Consider the following 13,365-nt stretch of genomic DNA (forward strand, 5'->3'; position numbering starts at 1 on the left):
TAGGATAAAAAAGGAAATATTGAAGGAAAAGACTCGACCAATAGCTGAGCACTCCGGGATCTCCGAGCACACTACAATTCAACATTTGACTCACCCAAAACAACTTGAAATTCTTCGATGGGCAAGAAAAATAGTTAAAATTTAGTTATAAAGAATCTTTCTAGGAGGTACTTGAGCAAACACCCTAGAGCTAGAAGGAAAGGATGTTTCTTTCCTCCCCTGTCTATAAGGTCAGCGACAAGGAAAGACAACTAACGAAGAAGTTTTGCAAGTTTACCACAAATCTCCTAGTATGTCGTCCTCAAAGATATAATGAGAAAAATCTCAAACTATAGAGTTGCTTTTCGTAAAAGATGACATGGCACAAAATATAGAATATTTGGGCCCATAAAAGATACCACAAAGTGAACATCAAGGTGTGGCATCTAAGAAATACAACTATGAGTGATCTTCCACCCAAAGATATTGGTGGAATCTTAAAAGGTCAAGACCTCCATCTTTATGGCCATCCATACCATCAAGAAAAAAGGGCTCCTAAAGAAGGTGGTCAAGTTAATCATAAATCTCCCAACAAGATAGCCACAAAGATATAGAGGAAAACCTCAAAGTTGTGAGTAGGAAGGGTCTATCAAGAAAATACTTCAAAATTTAACTTGCATTCGAAATGATTCAAGTCTCACAATGGATGTCGTACGATGAAAAAGGAGGCATGACATATGGGGCAGACTTCTCCCATATTTTTGTTGACAAAAGGTTTGTGGCATCTTAGAAAGTCAAGAATTTTATCTATAAGGTCCCGCACTCCTGTTGACCATCAAGGAAAGAGAACTCCCAAAGAAGATTGCAAGTGACCATAAATCTAATAGCAGGACAACCTAAATATTCAAGGGGTGCAAACATAAAGGGAACACTTAGAGTGACTTTTTTAACATAGGTTAAATCTAATACATACGCTTAGTAAAGGAATAAAAGATTGAGGACACAAACAAATAATGGAGAAATTAATAGTAAGCTTAACTTTGCTTTTAAATCATGATAAAATACGCCATCATGTTATGGTTTAAAATATCAACCTAGTTCACTAAGGAATTAATTATCATTATTCAGCGAGTGCAACAACATTATTTCAACGCTTAGTAAAGGAAAAAAAAATAGAAGATACAAACAAATAATGATGAAATAAATAGTAAGCTGAACTTTGCTTTTAAATCATGATAAAATACGCCATCATGTTATGGTTTAAAATATCAACCTAGTTCACAAAGGAACTAATTATCATTATTAAGTCCCACAAAATAATAAGCAATCATAGAGTTAAGGCATGCTCAAACTATGCCTAATGCACAATTTAAAATCATATGGTGTCAACTCAGATTATCAACATTGGCCAATAACTCATGTATGAATTTTTAACGTTTAATATAACAGTCCTAGTGAGCCATCACTTCGATATGTATATTTAAGTACACGTTGCATTAAAGTTGTAAACTAATTTATAAAATTCTCTACTATCAAAGCTATAGTTGCCACTTATGGATTTTCCTTGGACTCAGAGGCTGTAAATCCCACCTATAAGCCTCTCTATAGTCAGCCAGTCCCACTGATGGACCTTCCTTGCTCTTGAGATTGCAATATCCACTACTAGGATATCAGGATGTAAACTCTAGCCTGATTAATAGAGTCAGCACAAAGTCAACAAGTTTATCAAAACAAAACCTTACATAAGCCTCTCTTAGATTGGATGTAAGACCCAGCATTTTTACTTCAGTTTGTATATCACATCATAAAAAACAGAATAACTACGTGCTCCCTCTAATGCATAATGTGCTTCTTATGAGTATAGACCTTCTTATGTGATACGATCATGCAAGTTGAATTACTTGAAGATTTTGCACGCTTAAGTGTTAGAAGCCAAAATAATCATATCTTCACAATGAATTTTCTAACGACAAAAGAAAACACTAAGCGCGATAAAATAAGCTTAGGCTGAATCACACGCGTAAGAGTTAAAATCATAAAACAATCAAGTCAACCTATCGTTGCATACATGAATGGTTTCAACAATAAATCCCTAAATTAACAATGATGATAGTTGCTATGCAAGGACCCCTCACTCTACTCTCACATTTTAAAATACTAGGCTTTAGCGGGTAGAGCTAACAAGATCTTAGTGAATCAATTAATTCCACATTAGAAAATGACTAGGTAAATAAAGAATGAGGGAAAGAGATCACCGAATCCTAGGTTTGGGGCTTGGAACAGCAATCAGAAGATCTTCCCGGGCAAGACAGTCGCCCCTTTTGGCTGGATTTTCTTTGGACAACCTGAATTCTGTTTGGAGAATTGTGCGGCAGTTGGAGGACTTTTGATCTGCAGAACAGTTGTTTCTACTGCTGAAATTTTTCTGGACAGCAACCCTATAACTTAGAAAATCTGAACAGCAGCCAAAGGAAGGCTTTGGACAGCACCCGGAGGGTTCTTAGCAGTGAAACTGCTGATTTTCCTTTGCAGGAATTTCAGGACAGCAGGGTAGCACGTCCAGGAACTTGAGGCAGTGGATGTGGAAACCTTCTGGATGGCGTAACAGCAGGAAGAAGCATGCTCGTATTGTTGCCGGGTAAATAAGGGAAAGGAAGATCAGGTTTGAGGGAAAAGAGGGGGGAGTTAATTCTTGGTTTGAATTTGAATTGGAGGGAAATTGATTCAGATTTTCTGAAATTAATTTCAATTCCAACGGGTAGAGATAATTGGGAGGATTGATGGTTAATTGGAGGAGGCATTAAATGTTGCTTAGGTGGCAAAGTGGAGAGAGAGAGAGGGGGAAATGGGGGAGGGATTTGGGGCTGAATTAGTGGAGCTTTTAATTTAATTTGGGGAGAGAGAAAAGCCCATTAACGGGCCGGCCATATGTATTGGAGAGAGAGGCTTGAGTTTTTATTAAGTGAGGCCCACACAATTAATCACAGATTTTAAGAAAATCTGAATTAAATTTCAGATTTTCTATGAAAGGGAAGTTTCCTAATATAAAGACAATTAATTGGAATTTGTTTGAATTTCAAATTTGAATTGAAATTCAATTAAGAGGATTGCCTAAAATCATGGAATTATTTTAGGAAAGTCATCAATGTCTCTTGGAAAAATTTGAATTTCAAATTTGTAATCCCTAGGAGGGAGGCCGGCGGCTAGAGAAGTGGAGAGGGGATGAAGGGGAAGGAAGGCCGGCGGTGGGTGGAAGGCAGAAGGGGCCGCCGGCTTGGATGGCCCAATGGGAGTGGCGGCAAGGGGCTTAGGGGAAGGGAAAATCAATCCGAGGAAAAATAATAGAAATTGAAGAACTAGGGATTTACTCACCTCAAGTACTTCCACCCCAAATCTCACAAAGAAATCTTGGGAAAACTTAGAACTCACAAAGAGATCTTCCTCCTCTCATGAACTCACTAAGAGATCATCCCAAGAGAGAGAACTTAGAACTCACAAAGAGATCCATAAGCACAAGCTGAAAATTTCATATTGATCATCATCCCATAATACAAAACAACTAGCCTATAAATAGGCTCAAGAAGAAAAAAGAAATAAAAAACTAAAATACCATTCGGGCTACAACACTACATGACCACCCGTAAGGGTATAAAGGGAAAAACAACAATATAGAATAAACTAGTACAGAAAAATAAATAACTCAAGATCGTAGCCGTTGATCTCTGATGTCCTCATCACCTTCAGATTTCATCATGATTTTTCGAGAAGCAATAAAAAATAAACAAACAATCAAAGAAAGTTTTTTATTCTACCTCTCTTCCAAGCTTTTCTTGTAGCATATTAAGATCATCAGTTTTTATTCCACGTATGCTGCATAGACAAGGGAATTGCAGTCAACAAATCAGAAGTACTAAACATTCACTGATGCATAACATGTATTTTTACCTTAATAAGAAAAAACATTAAAATCACGTTAAGAACTCTTAAAACACGTTAGATTAATAACATAAAAACAAAAAGTAAATTAAGAACACAACCAAATTAAGTTGTCCTATTCTACAATCAAGTGCATAAAGAAACAAAATGATTGAAAAAACAAATTTTAAGAAAATAAACTTGCATCAAGATTCGGGACTGACCTCTTGACATTCAAAAGTGGAGGTTCATCTGGGTATTTTTCAGTATGAGAAAAAATCAAAGCCAACTGAACTGCAAAAAAAATACATGCTCAGCACTAAAAGAATATTTTCAAATGAGTACTAAATTACTAATTACTTTCTACGAACATGCTGGAACAGTATGAAACTTTTCTCATTAACTTTGATAATTGTAAGATGAAATGTGCAGTACTAGAAAAGTTGAACATGTATGACTTGAAAATAGACATGAAAATGCCAGTCAAATGAACTGACCTGGAGTATAATTTGATGCATCCAAATCATCCTCCTGCCCAAGAGGAGAATTACATAAGTATTCTTACAAAAATCATTCCCGTGAGCGCATTAAAAGTAAAGGGAAGGGATCCAAATTATCTTAACAAAAATCTAATCAATCTCGTCAGACATAACCTTGGAGTTCAGCTGAATTTATTATGCATTCTTCCATTTATGTCAGAGGGGAAGTGATGGGGACATCAGTTGGAAAGTTTACCGCCGACGTGGCCGTAGATCTACGGCCACGATCTGCCCGATGTATTTCTGATTTTAGTATGGTCATTTTATTTTGATGTATTTTATTTCTGCATTTTTCCCTTTTTACCCTTGCTTGAGGGATTGAGTCTTGTAGCCCCTCGAGGGTATTTTAATCTTTTATTTTATGTCATTGTATTAGGCTATTTATAGCCTTCATCTTGTACTTTTGAGGGTTAATGAATGATATAAAAAAATTTCCTGCATTTTCTTCTTCTTGAAGCGTTTGTGAGAGCTTGAGAGAGAAAGTTTGTGAATTTGGTGGAGCCTAGGAGAGGCCACCCGTCATACCCAACAGTCACCTGGTGGCTCTTGGTTTATCTCCCCTTCTTTCTTTTCTTCTACCCACACCCACCGCCGACCACCCTCCTCCACCAACAACCACTTCATAACCGCCCCTAGCCAAGCCTCACTAACTCCCCAAGACCCACCGTCCCCTCATCCAACCGGCACCACCTTAACCGCCGGCCTTCCCCTTGTTGTTTTCCCCACCATCTTCCCCTACACCAATTGTTAGTTCCCTTATTGCTTCTCCACAAATTTCAAATTCTGAAATTCAAAGTGGAAGTTTCCAAATTTGTCCAACGCCAAATTAGGAAAGTTTTCAATGAGATTTCAAATTTCAAATTTTGAATTTGAGCGGATTTGAGATTTTCATAATTAATTGGGCGGAGCGAATTAGGAAACGCATAACTCCTTTTCCCTCACTCCCAATCCCCTCTACATGCCGCCGGCCCCCTTTAATGGGCCCCTCTCCTTTAGTGCTTCATTAAGGGAATTAATGTCATGCTAATTGAATTTCAAATCCTTTTAATTTCCCTCCAATTTTAATTAAATCTGAGAATATTTTCAGATTTGGAGTTTAACTCATTCTCTATTCCATCTAGCCTAGCCTCCTCTAAACCCTAACCGTCTCCCTTCCCCTTACCACCTGCCGACCACCCTCTCCCACCGTCCACTCCCTCTCTCTCCACGCTCCTTCTCAAGGTGTCTCTCCCTCATTGATTTGAGATGGATGATCAATCCGGAGTTGAATCCGATTTTGCGTACGAAGATTAAGATTGTATGGATCTTCTCAACTTGCCTTCCTCAACTTGATTCCAAACATTGTTGGATGCAAAGAGAAGGTCGCCCACCACTTGCTACTCATTGTGATCAAGGCTAGGGAAGAGAAGCTACGGAAGGTTTATAGTGATTCACGTCATCTCTCCGAGAAGGTGATCTTCTTCCTTGATTCACTTACTTTTCAAATTCTACTTACTTTGTTGAGAGTTTGTGCAAGCAAGAAATTGTGTCCACTAATCGCCATCCATTAGTAATCGTAGGTTTGTTACTTCTTTGCTATTAGATTTCATTGTTAAGTCTTGGTTAAGTTGGAAACTACTTCGCATTGCAATGTCTTAGTTTTCCTATGTGTTTTGATTTGGCTCAGTCTCTTGTGTGGCTTAGGCTAACTGAGTTGAGCCTTTAAGAGTTGTATCTTGTTGTTTTAATCACGAATAACTAAAATCTGAAATTGCTCTTAACATATTTCGTGCAAGTTTCCGATTCATGCATGTTGTTCTGCATTAGGAAGTCATTTAAATAAATGTTTAGGTTATTTGAGTCAAATTATATCTTCTTGACATCAAGGTTATGTTACTATTTTATTTGGTATATTTTATTCAATGGAATTAAATATGTAAAACTGTTTCTTGGGCCTTGGCTATTAGTTATTTTTTCTATTTATAGAGTAAATGAACAAAATGATCCCTATAATTTTTTAGGTGCATTCAATTAAGTTCCAAGCAATTTCAGTGTTCAAATTTTGTCCTTCAACTTAACAAATCAGAGCCAATTTTGTCCCTACAGTCAACTTTTCTGCTTCTTGGGATCAAAATTAATGGAGGAAAGTTTTGCATGGCGTATTTGAGACTTCATAAGGTCAATCTCATTAGTTTTAGTTGCTATTAAGCAACAAGACTGGCCATTAAATGTCCAAGATGCCCTCATGGAGCACTTCTCTCCACCAATTTCCATCCAAAAAGACCCAAAGTTGACAATATGCCTAAATTGGTTCAGATTTTGTGAGTTAGGGCACCAAATTGAATGCTTTAAAAAGTCACAGACTAAAATGAACATACGTAAAAAATTCTAGAGATCATGAAATTTAGCACGTGCATTAATTATGTATTCTTCTATTTATGTCATCAAAGAGACATTAATCATTCCAACAAGTCTAGGGAATGAGTCATATTATGTTTTATGGGTATTAGCATCATTTTATTATTTTGTTTGGGTTATGTTCACACCCGTCATTAAAATTGAAAACAATTTATTGGCATATTATTATTTCTTCCATCTATAAAGAATAATGAGTTATGTACGACAATTTATGCATGATTAAAATTCTTATTTTGAATGTGAAAGTCATACATCTATTATAGAATTTTGACATTGATTAAGCAAAAGCTCAAAACATTGCAAGAGAGATTAGCACCTTGTTTGGGTAAAAGACGTGCTTAAAAGGTTCTATTTCTTAGTCTTAATCTTCCCCATTTAATTTGTATCCATATTATTATCATTTTTTAAATTCTTTCATAGCAATCATGCATCAAACTACCATTAAGGATATGACTTGTTCTAACTTGTTACCTTGTAGTTTCATTCAGTGAGGTATTATTTAAGACTTCATGAAGATGGCGAAATTCTTTATTTACTTTTTTCCCAACTTGTGCCTACCAATAAGAAGCTAGTAGAGAATTTATTTTCTTTTTTATTTTTTTATTACTTTCTGCAGAACATGAATACCAACTTAGATTCATTTTTTTGCCAATGAATTTCCTAACAAATCAACTCTTTATCTGGAATTCGAAAATCGCGCCGCAAGTCCTCGTCAAACCGCAAAATAACCCTTCTAAAACTATTATGTGAAGCCCTTTCAAATTTAAACGAAAAATACATCATCATTATCAGCTCTATACCAACTTGATCGGTTTATGAAGCCTGTTTAATGCTCCACTAAGTCGTAAACTTGTTTTGATCAAATCTTTCTGCATGAATTCTATCAAGTTACCTTTGATCTACCTCCTTTTTATCCTAATCCTTCAATATTAACTTCATCCATCCACCTTATTGATCTGTTTCTACCCTTTGTCATATATATACCCAAACCATCTTCTAAGGCATATTTTGGTTTAGCTTATTTGCAACATAACTTTTCAAAAAGAGGTTTTAATTTAGACAAAAAAAATGCTAAGAAATTTATCACTTTAAATGTTCACCTTTTGAAACAAATATGAAAGACTTTACTCATTGGGAAAATGAATTATGTGTATGGATGTTATACATGGCATTTATTTTCTATTTCAATTTAGCGTAAAACATGTCCATGATGATGACCTGATTGAGAATAGGTATGTTCTCCAATGTTTATATTACCTATATGGCTTAGTTTCTTGATCCCAATGTTTCAATTAAATATTTAAATACCATGGTGTTCACCTCATTATTGGTATAGACCTTCCTTGGACTCACTATGTGCTTTGTAGGATTGTCCTCCGTTGATTGTAACATTCGTTGGCTTTAAGCCATCGATCAAATCTACTTCATGCATTCTTCGCACGATTGAGCGTGACGATATGTTGAGTCAATCATGGTCGCCGAGATTCGTCGCCGTGCTCGAAATTGGATTCTATGAGTTGAATCATGTTCTTCAACATATTTGGGGATACATGTGACAAGCGCAACAATAATTTCTCAAAGATTTCATGTAGTTTTGTGTGGAAAATTTTCATTTGCATGAAATTTTCGCCCACATGAAAAACTTTGATCAAGGCTTCTGCTGCGAAATAGACTTAGTGAGCAAGTATGAATTGTTATGTAGTTATTTATATATTTATAATTTTATATTATATTATAGTATCAATATATCATATATTAATTTCTCTTCTCTACTCTCTCTTTTCTACTCTCTCTTTTCCATCACTAAAAAAAACTCTTTCCAATCTTTCAAACATTAAAAATATTGGAAGAGAGGACCATCCATTAATATACATGAGGTCTCATGCCCTCTTCCTTCCTTGGCTTACTCTCTAAGCTACCTGTTGGATCCATTTTGTTTGGTGGATGATGCTTGGCAGTACTAAGCACCACAAGCATACAAGGGGGTATGAGGGGAGAATGTGGAAAAATATAGACTACGATAAAAGAGGGAGAGAAGGAGACGAAATCTTTATTATCCAGACCAGAAATACAAGCTAGTAGAAAGCTTAGAGCTTTTGGTTACAAAAAAGGGTTATAGCATCCCATCTGAGGCTTTTCTCTAAATGGAGTTGAATTAAATCTCTCCTCTTACTTAGTGCTTGTGGTTGTGTTTCTCTCATTTTCCCTCCTTTCCCTCCATCATCCTTTCTATTGTCCGTCACCCTCCTTTTTACAGAGTTTGGACGGCTAAGTAAAGTATGTCTTTGATGTGTCGGTTGTCCGATTAGGGTTTGTCGTTGGTCGACCATCGATGTCAAATGGAATGTCAACTGAGAGGGGCGAGTCGGATGTCCCACTAGAAGCTTGTCGTCGTTGGCTGCGAGTGGTTCTGGGACCTTTACTGAGATTAGAGGAGGTCGAATGTCTCTAGAGAGTAGTCAGATTGATGGATTGATGTGGCGTGTAAGGTTATTCTGCGATCGCCCTATTTGAGATGAGAAGGGCAAGTGATGTCTTGACGAGGCCTTTAGATTGATCCAGTTGCGAGAGATGTTTTATTAGAGTGGTGTGTGTCACCCACAGTTTGATGTAACCTTGTTGTGAGAGATGTTTTATTAGGATGCCTGCTTATTGTCATATCTGACACATATTCTTATAGATATAGGTTTTGGACATATAAAATTTTAGGTGTTCCTTTAAGCTTTTAAAGAACACAAAAAGATGTTTAAAAAAATTAATTTTTTTAAATCAAAACACTTAGGCTTAAACCCCTTTAACTACCATATAGTAAAAAATCATAAAATCCTAAACTTTGAAAGATTGACCAGTGTAGTCCTTACGAGTCTCTTGATTCATGTATTTGACCTAGCTCTTCCCCATCGACCCTAGGCGACTTAGCATGCTTCCATTAGTCTAGTCGAGATGATCATACATCTAGCTAATAGCTTGCCTTAGACAATCTCATATGATATTTGAATTTTTCAATAACTTTCTCATATGGTTCTAGCCTTCCCTTTAGATAATCCGAGTTGGACTAGAAACCTCCCATAGGGTAGTTCAGGTGAGACCATACCACCTTATAAGACCCTTATGGTTTCTCAACCCTAGCTTAAGTTAGTTGCCTCTAGGTGAACTAGTAGTCTCCTTAGCTTCTAAACTAGCTTTTAGGGTGCCTTAGAAGGTCTCATTTGATCATGAGCCATCTAATGACTCCTTCATTTAATTCTAATGACATTTAGATGATCCTAAGTGTGCTAATAGTTTAAACTCTAGATTCCCCTTAAATGATCCTAAGAGAGCTAGTAGTTTGACCCTTAGACCTTTCTAATGACCCTAGAGTTATCTAATAGATCCTTTCATCTCTTTGTCTCTAGTATTATCCTAGTGGAACCTAGGGTGTTCAGTTGTCTTCTTAGTTCAAGTTGACATTAAATTGAATAGTGGTATGCACTAAGTAGCTTTTGATCATCCTAAGATAGCTTAGGTACTAGGTTCGTTTTTATGCTACCCCTTTTAGCCTTAAAAATGGCATGCCCTACCCTAGAGTGGGATGAGTTCACTCTAATGGTTTTTTAAAATTAATGAGGCCTTAGACATAAGTAACCTAGGATATTTGGAATGAGATCAAGCCCATTCTTTAATATTTCACCTTTTATCCCTCAGACTTGTGTCTTAGGAGTCATGGAATGGAGACCCTCTACCCTCCGGTTCTTAGACGACTTTCACACTCATCCTGGCTTTTAGTTTTGCTATTTTCAAGGATATAAGTTTGAGAACCCTTACAATGACGCATCCCACTTCATGGTGGGATTTTTTCATATCCGGTCTCTATATAATCCATAATAATAAAACTCCCGAGTTATAAAAGATGTAGCGTTGACAACCTAAAAAGTGTATTGACACCCGCACGTGTACATAATCCATGAGATACTAGTCGAGCAAACAAATAAAGTTCTATCTTCTAATGACAGATACTAAAACGGAACAATAAATTGTAAAAACTGAAGAAAAATGAGCACTCTTGCCAATGTATGGTCAATATATGTAACAACACAATAATTATGTGATACCATTTTAAGCCATTCCAAGCTACCACTAGGCAAACCCACATGATCCAGTGCATTTACATTATGCAAATACAGCAAACGTTTTTTTTTTATATATACATTTTTATTTTAAAGAATAATATAAATAAATTAGCCTACAATAAAACAACCAAGCCAAGAAGCAGACAAAATAGCACATAACAATCATATGCTAGACATCTGGTATACCACTTAAGGATATGAGCCAAACTCCCTTCATCCAGCAATTCTCAATCTATGTAATCCTTCAGGTACTGGGATTTGGGTGATTGGCATGGTGAAAACAAAAAAAGCTCCAAAAATAAAGTGTCACTTAAAACTATTGATGTGGTCAAATTTCCAAGTGTGCACACTTTCAACCGAAGACAGAACAATTGTGCCGTCTTCACATAAGAAAATTATTAGGTGCGGAGACCGGACATAGAGATACGTTCGGACATTCACTTAAAATTTGACATGTGGAGTGCACTTTGGTTGCGCTTTTTTGTGCGCTTTACATGCACTTTAGTTACGCTTTGACTACTCTTTTGGTGCACTTTTTTATTGCCCTTTATCTGCGCTTTAGTTGCACTCGATTGTTCTTTTGTTGCGTTTTTTTACCGTGCTTTGGTTGCGCTTTTGATGCATTTGGCTTAAATTTCCGCAGACACATTAAATATATAAAGTAAAAAAATAAATAAAACTGGACGTGTCAAATTTTAAGTGGATGACCGGACGTGACCGGACTTATCTCTACGTCCGGTATCCGTACCTAATAATTTTCCCTTCACATAAGGGAAGAAACCTAACTTACAATTAAAATTTAAAACTTTGACAAAATATTGATTTCATTGGAATAATAAACTAACGATTACAAATTATAAGTTTCTCCCGAACTAAGGTAGACAGCAAGATTTTTTAGAGATGCGTTCATCAATGACTGTAGTTAAAAAAAAAAAAAAACAGTTAAACGAAACAACTTTGATTTATAAGAGTTGTACGCATGTCCTCTTCAACAATACATTGAATAAATATGGCGTTTTGATCCAGCTTACAAGCTTTCCTGCCAATGCGATTATTGTGATTACTCGAATCATGTTGCAATCCCCACACACACACACACACACTGGATAACATTCCACAAATATAATAAAATAAAGACAAAGACGAGACCCAAATATAGTAGCTTGGCAAGGGAATCCAATTCAATTCCAATTTTCTCGAGCAATGGCACTCACTTGCGGTGACAGGGTAATCTGGAAGCACCGGTTTGTGGTGCTTACGCCGCTCTCGCTGGGGTCGATTTCTGACAAAAAAGTTCGCCGATTTATAAGATGGAACACGGCCCCAATCAGCCGCAACTATGAATTTAGATCTAAATACAAACCTTTAAAGTCATCCATAAGAATGGCTTCCAACGCCTCGATTTCCATCTCCTGATCCTGCGCGTGGTCTGCCTCAAAAGAAATTCGCGGAGAACACGGTGAACAGGTAACATAAAGGAGAATTAGGGTATACGATCTTACAAAAGTTTCCGTATCTACCAGTCATGGTTGCTTGAGAAGACGTTCACGGCCAGAAAATTTGGGTTTTAGGTCTGATAACTCCCTCTCTGAGGAAGAGAGAGATCGGGCGGCGGTACGGTTGTTGCTGCTGCAGGAGGCGGCGCGAGTGCATAAGTAAAGACTGAAAAAACTTGGGAATTTGATGTGTAATCTTAAAATCTTCGTTAAAAAGTAGCGAAAATTTTTAAAGGAATTTAGTATGAGGAAGGTTATTAAGAACAAATTTTAAAAAGATTAAAATATAAAAAATTGGGGTTTTTTTTTTATGTAATTATAATTCGCATTTTAACAAAAAATAAAAATAAAAAGAGTCATTTTATGTGATCGAACCATCTAAGACTCTAAGATAACTCTCTTTAATCTTATCTTTCACGAACAATTATTAGGTCCGGACATCGGACGTAGCTCTACATCCGGAGATCAACAACATGTCGTCACGTGCTCTTACTCTTTACCGCGCGGCCCGACGACCCGACTCGGATCGGAACCCAGTATTGCTAGGTATTGCTCGGTATTGTTAGGTATTGTTTGACAATAATGGAAATACCGCTCTGTCAAGACCAATACCGAGCAATACCGAGCAATAACTAGCAAAATATGGGTATTGCTCGGTATTGATCTTGACATAATGGTATTTATCATTATTGCTCTCATTATTGAAAAGCAATATCGAGCAATACCTAGAAATACCCCGGTCTGCGCAAATCAGTCAATACATAGCAATCCCGGGTCCGGTCCGGGTCAGATCGTCGGGCCGCACAGTAAAAAGTAAGAGCACGTGGCACCATTTTACTAACGTCCGAACGTAGAGCTACGTCAAGACACCGGACCTAATAAAAATTCATCTTTCATAGGAGCTACTTAAACTTTTTCGCTTATATGATC

At 36.8% G+C, this 13,365-nt stretch overlaps 1 protein-coding gene across 1 annotated transcript in view; it reads right to left on the reverse strand.

Annotated features, from left to right (window-relative positions):
- The window catches only part of LOC110100690 (RWD domain-containing protein 1), a gene marked incomplete in the record, with an annotated part of 19,032 nt that extends 6,420 nt beyond the window's left edge, over window positions 1–12,612 (reverse strand). Inside the window, 6 exon segments of the mRNA XM_028693705.1 lie at window positions 3,792–3,849; window positions 4,119–4,188; window positions 4,392–4,425; window positions 12,154–12,221; window positions 12,303–12,368; window positions 12,442–12,612. Of these exon segments, the coding sequence (XP_028549538.1) occupies window positions 3,792–3,849; window positions 4,119–4,188; window positions 4,392–4,425; window positions 12,154–12,221; window positions 12,303–12,368; window positions 12,442–12,466 (321 nt within the window).
- Between the last annotated feature and the right edge of the window lie 753 nt (window positions 12,613–13,365).

Source organism: Dendrobium catenatum, unplaced genomic scaffold (genome assembly GCF_001605985.2).
Source record: "Dendrobium catenatum unplaced genomic scaffold, ASM160598v2 fragScaff_scaffold_338, whole genome shotgun sequence".
NCBI lineage: Eukaryota > Viridiplantae > Streptophyta > Magnoliopsida > Asparagales > Orchidaceae > Dendrobium > Dendrobium catenatum.